This window comes from Notolepis coatsorum (genome assembly GCF_963971535.1).
Source record: "Notolepis coatsorum genome assembly, chromosome: 1".
NCBI classification, from domain to species: domain Eukaryota; kingdom Metazoa; phylum Chordata; class Actinopteri; order Aulopiformes; family Paralepididae; genus Notolepis; species Notolepis coatsorum.
In genome coordinates this window covers 88,671,261-88,682,409 of record NC_140165.1, presented here as the reverse complement: position 1 = coordinate 88,682,409, position 11,149 = coordinate 88,671,261, and the positions used below count along the sequence as shown (strand labels likewise).

The following is an 11,149-nucleotide window of genomic DNA, read 5'->3' as shown; positions in this document are numbered from 1 at the left end:
AATGATTAGGGCCTATTACAAAAAAAATAAGCATTTATCCTCATCTGCACCTTCCGAGTCCGAATGCAGTCAATGCTTGAGTCCAAGTCAGAGTCATCAGTGCTCGAGTCCAAGTCGATTCACGAGTCCTGAAAAACACTGGTTGTGTGTGTACATGTACAGTAATGGAGGTGTATATGTACACTTGTTACACTTTATGACAACTTGGTAATGGATCTGACCACCTGTAGTCGATACTGAGCCTGTAGCTAGTATCGGCCTGATGGCGATAATGGGTTTAGGATCTGAACATCCTATATATTGGTTCAACATGTTATTTTGCTGGAAAGAGCGTAGTGTGAAATAGTGACCCATCTCTTTGTTACTTTCAAAAGCAATGGTTACAACAAATGACATTGAAATATAATATTGTGTGCCCTTCTTTCTAGACTCCCTTGCCTTACAGCCGTTTATCTGTGAAGAGGAGGTTCCCTCTGAGCAGCAGGAGAGGAGCCCCAGGCTGAGCCAGCAGGAGAGGAGCCCCAGCCTGAGCCAGCAGGAGAGGAGCCCCAGCCTGAGCCAGGAGGAGCCAGTGCCCCTACAGATTATAGAGGAACAGGAGGAACTCTGGAGCAGTCAGGAGGGAGAGCAGGAGGCTGATATCATAAAGTTCACATTCAACCCTGTCCCTGTGAATAGTGAACATGATGAAGAGAAACCTCAGTCCTCATGGTTTAACCAAACCCAGGACCCAGAGTCCCTACAGATTAAAGAGGAACAGAAGGAACTATTTCAAGATATAGAGGAGGCTGATGGCTCCAAGATGACCTTACACCCTGTGAAATATGAACATGATGATGAGAATACTCTGTCCTCACTGCTCAGCCAAAACCAGGACCCAGAGCTCCTACAGATTAAAGATGAACTAGATAAATGCCTGGAAGAAGCTGATCTACACACAGTGAAATGTGAAGATGGTCAAGAGAACGTTCAGCCCATCCAGCTTCTTCAAACCCAGAGGGAGAGAAACGGAGAAGCTTACTGTTTACCAAGCACCTCAACTGAACAGATGAAAGCAGAACCTGTTTCAGAACCAACCAGTAACTTAGATCCAGCTGGTGATTTAGAACCAACTGGAGATGGCCAGCCCCTCTCTTCAGACTGTTCTCGAACTGAGACCGAAGACAGTGATGATTACAGTTTAGTTTGTGGAAACAAGGTCAGTCAGAAAAGCCAGTTGAGCCACATGGGAGGTAATTCTGTGGAAAAACCTTTTAGTTGTTCAGTTTGTGGGAAATGTTTCAGTAGTAAGGGAGATATAACAAAACACATGAGAACTCATACTGGAGAGAAACCCTATAGTTGTTCAGTTTGTGGGAAAAGGTTCAGTGATCATGGAAATATTAAGTCGCATATGAGAACTCATACAGGAGAGAAACCTTTTAGTTGTTCAGTTTGTAGGAAAGGGTTCGGTAGGTGGGGAGCTCTGAAGACACACATGAGAACTCATACTGGAGAGAAACCCCATAGTTGTTTATTTTGTGGGAAAGGGTTCAATGAGAAAACAAATCTGAAGACACACATGAGAACTCATACAGGAGAGAAACCATTTAGTTGTTCAGTTTGTGGGAAAGGGTTCAGTAGGAAGGGACATCTGAAGATACACATGAGAACTCATACAGCAGAGAAACCATTTAGTTGTTCAGTTTGTGGGAAAGGGTTCAGTAGGAAGGGACATCTGATGAGACATATGAAGACTCATACTGGTGAGAAACCCTTTAGTTCAGTCTGTGGAAATGGGCTCAGTCAGAAAAGCCAGTTGAGCCACATGGGAAGTCATTTAGTAGAGAAACCATTTAGTTGTTCAGTTTGTGGGAAAGAGTTCAGTCGGAGGGGAGCTCTGAAGACACACATGAGAATGCACACTGGAGAGAAAGCCTATAGTTGTTCATTTTGTGGGAAAGAGTTCAATGACAAAACAAATCTGAAGACACACATGAGAACTCATACTGGAGAGAAAAAATATAGTTCATTTTGTGGGAAAGGGTTCAATGAGAAAACAAATCGGAAGACACACATGCAAACTCATACAGGAGAGAACCCATTTGCTTGTTCAGTTTGTGGAAAGGGGTTCAGTAGGAAGGGACATCTGATGACACACAAGAAAACTCATACAGGAGAGAAACCATTTAGTTGCTCAGTTTGTGGGAAGGAGTTCAGTAGGAAGGGACATCTGAAGATACACATGAGAACACATACTGGAGAGAAACCCTTTTGTTGTTCAGTTTGTGGAAAAGGGTTCGGTAGGAAGGAAAATCTGATGAGACATATGAAGACTCATACTGGAGAGAACAACAAAATGTATAATTATTGTACAATACAATTGTAATTTTTTCACAATTGTACAATACAAGATGGGAACAGGCATAATCAAATGACCAAATAAGCATTCGATTATAGGAAGTCACGTTAAATGCGGCAAATGTATTTTCTAACGTAATATTCATTGGCAATGCAATTGTTGTGCCTTCAAAGCATCAAGTTGATTTAATGTTGTCATATAATTTATTATGAAATATATTTCTACCTCCTCATATTGTTCTTTTCATTTCTCTTTTTCTTTTAACTAAACAAAGTTTTAGTTGCCCCCTTTATGTCACTGTCCCCCTTTAACTGCAATCAGAAACTCCTCCTTTTTTTTGTATTTTATTTTTTTATTATTTTTTAAACATCAAATTAGACACACAAGCATTAACAGTAAACATCCAATGAAATCGCCATTTGAATCATTATAAATGTAGTATACAAGATATATACCTAATACTTGCGCTATCTAATACCCTACATACATATGCTCTTGCTCGCTCACCCCCCCCGGACCCCCACTTGGATAATCATCCATTTTCATTCGTTTCTAACCAGGCACTACAATTCATATGCTAGCTTTTATTCTCTCCACCACTTCTAACCAGATGGGCAATCCCAATACATGTGCATAAATGTACCCTCATCCCCATTTGTACATAAGGAACATCTGGAGTCTTGTTTAAGTCCCATTCTGTTCAATCTTATAGGGGTCAGGTATGTCCTATGAATATAATTAAGATTAATTTGTTGATGGTCCGGGTTAGGTGACGCAATTCGAACGTTTGCCCAGACTTCTTGCCAATCAAAATCTATTTCCAGGTCTGGTATATCCCTCCTCCAGACTGAGTCTAGGGGGAGGATTCCATACGAGGACGTTAGTAAGTGATGATAAAAATCAGATACGAAGCCTCTCGATGTCTCTCTTTCATAGAAGAATTTGTGATATCTGTGGTGCTCAATTGGTATCCTTAATGGGACTCCATGAGCCTTCAAACAATCCAATAACTGTGCGTAAAAATAATATGTGGAACTGGTGAGGTAAATTTTTTTATGTATGTCCTGATAGCTACAAAAACCCCGTTTGTTGAAAACATCTCCCAATGTGTATATGCCCTGCTTTTCCCATTTGGGGTATCTTATAGGTCGTTTTCCAATAAGGAGTGCATTGTTATTGAATAGGGGAGTATGACTATGCCATTTATGTTGGTTAGAATATTTTTTTTGTGTTTCACGCCATATCCGGATCACATGAGTAATAAGGGGGCCAAATTTCAATTCGCATTGCTTAATTGATAATATGGTGTATACTATGTCCTGCAGTCTATGTGGTGCTACTATATTTTCTTCTAAGTTTCTCCAGGATACAGATGCTTGGGAATCAAACCAGGTTGTCAGTGGTCTTAAAGAGTACGCTTTAAAATAGTGGTAAAAGTCTGGAAATGCCATACCTTCGTCGGCTTTGTTTTTCTGTGCGGTGGATCTTTTTATTCGTGGAGGTTTGTTATTCCAAATAAATTTGTATGCGGTGGAGTGTAATTTTTTCCAGTAACCATCAGGAGGGGGTAACGGTAACATTGAGCTAATGAAGTTGATTCTAGGTAAAACATCCATCTTAACTATTGATACTCGTGCCTGTACTGAGTTTTTAAGTTTGGACCACCTGTCAAAGTCGTATTTGATCTTATCTTGGAATTTTATGTAATTGTACTTCACCGTTTGGCTTATAGTAGGGAATACCTCAACTCCTAAACATCTGAAGTGTTTAACCATTGGTATTTTTTCTGGAAGGAGTATATTCTTTGCAGGGGCATAAGTGGAAGGAAGGCCGACTTTGGCCAATTTATCCTAAATCCCGATAAATTACCAAAGTCATCAATCAACTTGAGAAGATGAGGCATTGAAGTGTTAGGGTTTTGCATGAACAATATTACGTTGTCCGCATATAAACTAATATGATGTTGTGTGCCCTTAATTTCGATTGGTTCTATGGATTGGGATTGTCTTATATATTGTGCTAAAGGCTCTAATGATAAAGCGAATAGTCCGGGACTAAGAGGGCAACCCTGTCTGGAAGAGCGCGATACCGGAAAGATTTCGGAGGTGATTATACCTGTTGTAATCATGGCCGATGGGTCTTTGGTACTTTAATCATATCAATGAATCCTTTTCCTAATCCCATCCTTTCTAGTACTGCCCATAAATAAGACCATTCCAACCTATCAAAGGCTTTCATCGCATCCAGGGACAACATCGCTATAGGTGGGGTGTCATCCTTGCTGGCATCTAACACGTGTAATAACCGTCTTATATTATCCGTGATCAAGCGGCCTCTTATGAAGAAACTCCTCCTTTCATGACTTTTCTTAAATAATTAACTTACATTTTTAAATAGTTACATGCATGTTTTACCATATTTTTGTCACTCAAACACCCCCTTTCCTGTTACAGTGTGCTGTCCGCATTGTTACAGAGGTGGGGATGGCTTTCCTCCAGAGCACACATCTGGCCTATTCATGTATTGCAGTTTAACATTCTACATAAAAATCGCTACATTTTGATAACTAGTGCGATGATGATGAGGAGGAGGAGCATAGTGTCTGTCCTCACGTGTCTTCAGAACAACAGAGGTACGCAATTATTTAAAATCATGGGAACAGGGTGAGCTGTCCTCACATTATTATCAGAGACAACCAGCCCAACTAATTATGAAAAAACAAATAGGCTGAGTGGCGCAGTGGGCAAGGTATCGAGCCCAGCTCTCAGCGTTGCTACCGGCTTGGCCGGCCGTCATACTAACACAATTGGCAGTGTTAGAGGGTGGGAAAGCCGGTGGGTGGGGATTGGACGTTGTGGACAGCGACTCCTACAGGTCGGTTGGGTGACGCCGGAAACAGGAAGTATCGGGGGCAGCATGAGCCTCCCACACGTTACTCCTCGCCACTGAGAGTTCGAGCTGCTGCGGTGAAAAGATGCGACAGGCTGCCTCCTCGTGTACCGGAGGGGACACACGTGATGCAAGGCTTCTGTCCTCACTACAGCCGACCAGTGGGAGGCATAGTCTAGCAACGTTCAAGACAGGGGAGGGAAGAATTGGAAATACGAAATTGGGATGGGAGAAAAATAGAAAATAAGGAGAAAAAGTGGATAAAAAAAAATAGGCTGTAAATGTTGACGTGTCAAAGTAGGCCTACTGATCCGCACAATAGGTTACAGTATAAAGGTGGAATGTCATGGATGAAAGCGTTCCTCTTGCTTCTATAATGTCTGAGCGAGTGGGGGGGAAATGGGAATTAGACGGCTGCTATTCATGAAGAGTATAAGCAAAGCATAATTGCACATGAACATTATTCACTTTGATAATTTTTGTTCAGAGACATGCCTGTTCGACACAATGACAACCACTGAGTAAAGTTCAAGGCAATGTCGGGTACCTGCATAATGTGCACGCCTTGCTTACCACAAACATGCTTAACACATTAACTGCCAAGCAGTTTGCCCCTCTCTGCCACCACTCTAAGCCTATGGAGATGTTCACCTTCTTTGCAGGGCTATAACTTTTTAAATTGTATTGCTAAATTGACATTACTATGGCCCATTCAACATCGATTATCTATCGTTCAGGATGTGGGAACGTAACTCGCCCCACCAGGCGGCGGTATTGAGCCGTCGTTGAATTGAGCCGTAGGGTCCAGCCTCAGCGCCGGAGGTGTATATATGAATGCCATGGTGAAAAAATGAAATATGATCTCAATAACGTCGTACGCCGTGGTTTGGCAGAATTAGCATGGCCAGCAAACCCGTCGTACGCTGTTTTTGGCGGTCAATGTGTTAATGAAGATCAATTATACAAGTACTGGAATGGTTCGGTTTAGTAATTTTTTTGTTGAACAAAAGATAGTATGCAGCATAGACTATATAATAGCTTCACAGTTAGGCTATGAGGTTTTGACATTACTTTGCATGTGTCTCAAAACTATAGAGGGGAAAATGGGAGTCAATAGCCTTTTTCCTGCATTGAAGTTATGTAAGTTAGTGAGAGACAGCAGGTCCTACACATGCAAAAACAAAATAATATTGCTTGTACTAGATAGGATCTTGTTCTTATGCAACTTGGAAATTATCACACAACAGGGAATATGGTAATAATATTCCTAGTAGGGATGTCCGATGTTATCGGCCGATATTGGCATTAAAATGTGATATCGGAAAATATCGGTATCGGTTTTCAAAAAAAAAATATATATATATATATTTTTTTTTACATTTCTATAACCTTTATTTACCCAGGCAAGCAAGTAAGAACAAATTCTGATTTTATTTATTGTCAAAAGTATGGATAATGTTATGTTAATTCCACAACAAGACATATGTAATGTTAATTACCTGAAATTATTCAGTTTTTTGGGGGGGAAACCCTGCATATATCGGTATCGGTTGATATCGGTATCGGAAATTAAGAGTTGGACAATATCGGTATAAAAGCCAATATCGAGCATCCCTAATTCCTAGATATGAAACCCTTCTAGGCATGTCTGCTCCACAGAATCACAGAATGTCATTCAAACATTTACAGAGAGGATAAACCCGCGTGTCAACGCATTCCTCTCGAACACTGTTCTGTGTAAATGCGCGGGCCGAGGCTTCCGGAGTGTTGATTCACCAGCTAAGGACACAACTCTCGTCGACATGCATGTGCAAATTATTGGATCTTTTATTTCTTCATATGAAAATCCTCAGAAGACATTCAATTAAAGTATTGAAATCTATTTAGTTTAGTATGTTTTTATTATTATTATATATTTTGTTACTACTTTTACCTACTTTCAACCGCCCTCCCCACCCACCCCAATCCCAGACACCCGCTTCCCTCACACCTTAAGTTCACAACATGAAGAGTAAATGAGCACAAAATTAGTATTAATACTGCAGTACAAACAGACAAAGTAAAAATAAATAAGTAAATTAATTAAATAAGACAAGAGGGAGGGAGGGCGGTTGCTGTAGCTCAGGCCCACATCACTCCTCTGCAGTGGCGGACTCAGGCTGTTTGAAGGGCAGGGAGCACTCATTCAAGGGTACTACGATTTTGCTTGCACCTCATGGTACCAAAGCACCTCAAAGGCACTAAAAAACAAATTACAAACATCTCAAAACAAGTTAGTCAGACTACTGCTTGACCTGACTCCTAGAACCCACCTCACCCCTGCCCACTTTGACAACCTAGGATGGCTTAGAGTAGACGACAGAGTACAGCAACTTGCAATGGGCCTGGTCTACAAGATACACTACGCGACCAAGGTACCCATGTACATGTCAAAATACTTCCCAAAGGTCAGTGAATACCACGATCACAACACCAGAGGGAGCTCCACAAATCACGTTAAACCCAGATTCGGCTCAAACAAGGGACTAAACACGTTTTGCAATTATGCCACATCAATGTGGAACGCCCTACCCAAAGCTGTAAAGGAATGTGAATCACTACCCACTTTCAAAAACACTCTCAAAAAACACCTACGGGAGACTGCAATTCGAAACTGGCCCCTAGAAATGTCCTAACCCAGTTGTACAGTAAATGACCAAGTATGGCTTTGTCAGTATTCCAATATACAGTGTCCCCCCCTACCCAACCCCCCCCCCCCCCCACCTCCAATGTACAGCCCCCACCCAACCCCACCCCACCCACCCAACCTCCTCCAATGTACAGTTTCTACGTCAAATGTATACACTCTTTTTCTGGACACTTTTGTATCACAAACAGTACTGTATTTGCAAATGTCATAAATGTATAGATGTAGCAGTACTGTCTATCTGTATGGCATGTATGTCATATATGTTATGATGAATTGAAAATGGGGGACACTGATGTAAACAAGACGAAAGTCTTTCTCTGGTCTGCATCCCCTTAACAATTGTATGTATTTTAATAATAATGCAGGACCTGTTGCAGAGGTCTTTATTCGGCATGCAACGACACTCAATGTTTTTTAGCGGTACACACAGCGGTTAGTTTAGCACACACACCGGAACACACACGCATGCATTGTCTCTTTAGGATCGCCGATGCGATTCGTCTCTGCGATTAACCCATCCCGTCGTCCTTCCCCCCCAAGGGCAGCCGGGAGCAGACAGGCGTCAACGTGAGCCGCGCCAGGGGACCAATCCAAGTGCTCCTGTCCGTCTTCGTCAAGGACGCCACAGCGTTAGCGATCTGTTGTTGTGCATGTTTTTCCATTGGGTTTATTTTATCGGGGGGGAAACCCTTGCGAGCACGGGGAGAACATGCAAACTCCACACAAAAAGGCCTGGGAGATACCCCACCTGGGTACCTGGCATCATGGAAACCTGGTCCCCAAGCGGGAATCGAACCCTGGACCTTCTTGCTGTGAGGCGACAGTGTTAACCACTACACCACCGTGCCGCCACTACTGCACAAAAAGCTATGATGCGTCATGTATGGTGAAATAGTCTTCATCCTTGATTAAGATTAACATTAGAATAACATAGACAATCCAGATTAATAGTATAACCACACCTCTATGATAAAAACACACAGGGAACAATACACCTTTCAAATGTTTATTTCACCTCATTGTCATGGTGTTTGAAAAGTAGATTTATCATGGTGTTTGAAAAGTAAATTATCGGGCGGTCAGGTGGCGTAGCGGAGATTACGTTCGTCACCAACCCCGGAGACGCTGGATTCGAGCTTATTCCTTTCTCTCTCCTAACTCCTTCTCTCCTCCTGTCCTATACTCCCCTTCTCTCCTCCTGTACTCTCCTCCTGTACTCCCCTTCTCTCCTCCTGTCCTCTCCTTCTCTCCTCATGTCCTCTCCTCTCCTTCTCTCATCCTGTCCTCTCCTTCTCTCCTCTATCTCTCCCTCCCCCCTCTCTATCTTCCCCATTCTCTCCATTAAAGTTAATATATTGTACCTGGATCAGTGGGATATTTTTATGGCAACAGGAGAGCATTCAAGTTATTTGTTGTCATTTGAATCATTTCTCTCCCCATCATCATTTTCATCCTAGCTTTCTTTAGCATCTCCATGACCATCTTCATCATCATTTCTCTCCAGCATCATCTGCATTCTCTTTCCTCAACTTCTTCATAATTTCTCTCAATAGAATCATCTGCATTTTGTCTTTCCTCTACTTCTTCATACTTTCTCTCCATAGAATCATCTGCATTTTCTCTTTCCTCCACTTCTTCACCATCTCTCTTCCTGATATCATAATTTCCCTCTTGAATATCTTCATCGTCTGTACTGTCTTTATCTAAGGTGGAGCAAATAATATTTGTTTTATAATAGTAATATAATTGTACTGTATATAATATTCGTACTGTAGCCTACAATGTTATAATTGTATTATAAAACAATATGTCATATAGCACTACCACCACTAGCCCTCTTGCCTTGATTGGAATAAAAAGTATCTATGGTTGGTCAATTTAAATATTTAAGACACATTTTTCTTCAAAATAAGCATTATTGACCATGTTAGCACCAGATTCTCAGTTATAATCCAAACTATTGGCTCTGTGCGACAAGCTTGTACACGTAGCTAGTAGTGAGGACTTACAAATACATACCTGTATCCTTATCTCCTCCCTTACTATTGTGGCTTTGGACCCTATTTTTCTCCCATCCCAATTTCGTATTATCCAATTCTACCCTCCCCTGTCTCGAACGTTGTTAGGCCATGCCTCCCACTGGTCGGCTGCAATGTGGACGAAGCTTTGCATCACGTGTCCCCTCCGGTACACGAGGAGGCAGCCGTCCCATCTTTTCACCTGCACAGCGCGATCTCTCAGCGGCGAGGAGTAGCGCGTGGGAGGCTCACGCTGCCCCCGTTGCTTCCTGATTCTGCTGTACAGGCGCACAAACCGACCTGTAGGAGTCGCTGTCCACAACGTCCGATCCCCACCAGGCATGCAGTCGTGCACAAACGCGGTTAAACGCCGTTTAGGTATGTCACTGAGGCAGAAATGCGCGCGGATGTGCACGCGCGCACACACAAATGCGTTCACAATTGTCACTGGACTCGTCGCGCCGGCCGGCACTTATCACCTAGACTTTGCATAATAATAGGATACCGATAGGCGATAGCATAACAACGGACTCCTCTCCTCCACTACCGCCTCTCCACCAGCGTCAATGAGTCGTCGGAGCAGCCGCCCAGCTCCGGCGGGGAGTTGCTGAAGGAAACTGTCCTTCTGTAAACTAACTCTAAGGGTGTGTTCACATCTGAAAGTCCAGGGCCCTCATGCATCAACGTGTTCTACGCACAGATCTGTGCGTAACCCGTGCGTACGATCATTTCTAAGCAAAGAGTGGGATTCATCAATTTCGATTTGAACTTGACTTCGTGCTTACATCTACGCACATTTCAGACCTGGCGTACCTAGCTCCCAGTGGTAGAATATATTATTACAACAAGGAAATGAGCTTCTGTGCATAATAACACTGGATGTTCTGTATGAACCGTAGTTCATTATAGTTCATTGTAAGATAGCAACAGTAGTGTAATTATGGTCAAAACCCTATAAATAGCATTTGGAATAATAGATCTTTCTCTCAGAATGAATGCAGCATGTCATATATGTTACGATGAATTGAAAATGGGGGACCCTGATGTAAACAAGACGAAAGTCTTTCTCTGGTCTGCATCCCCTTAACAATTGTATGTATTGAGCTGTACTGTACTGTACCCATTCTGCAATCTGTTAATAAAGTTTTCATTCATTCATTCATTCATGGTTTATATAGCGTTATCGGAATATACGGGGTGTAGGCTACTGAC

At 42.3% G+C, this 11,149-nt stretch overlaps 1 protein-coding gene across 1 annotated transcript; it reads left to right on the top strand.

The window, feature by feature from the left end:
• Positions 1 to 1,309: 1,309 nt before the first annotated feature.
• Positions 1,310 to 10,568, top strand: LOC311241445 (uncharacterized protein; the record flags this gene model as incomplete). The annotated part of the gene is made up of 3 exons (XM_084330276.1): positions 1,310 to 1,451; positions 2,181 to 2,277; positions 10,499 to 10,568. 3 exons carry the CDS (start codon positions 1,310 to 1,312, stop codon positions 10,566 to 10,568), a joined length of 309 nt encoding a protein of 102 aa, XP_084186402.1.
• Positions 10,569 to 11,149: the final 581 nt, after the last annotated feature.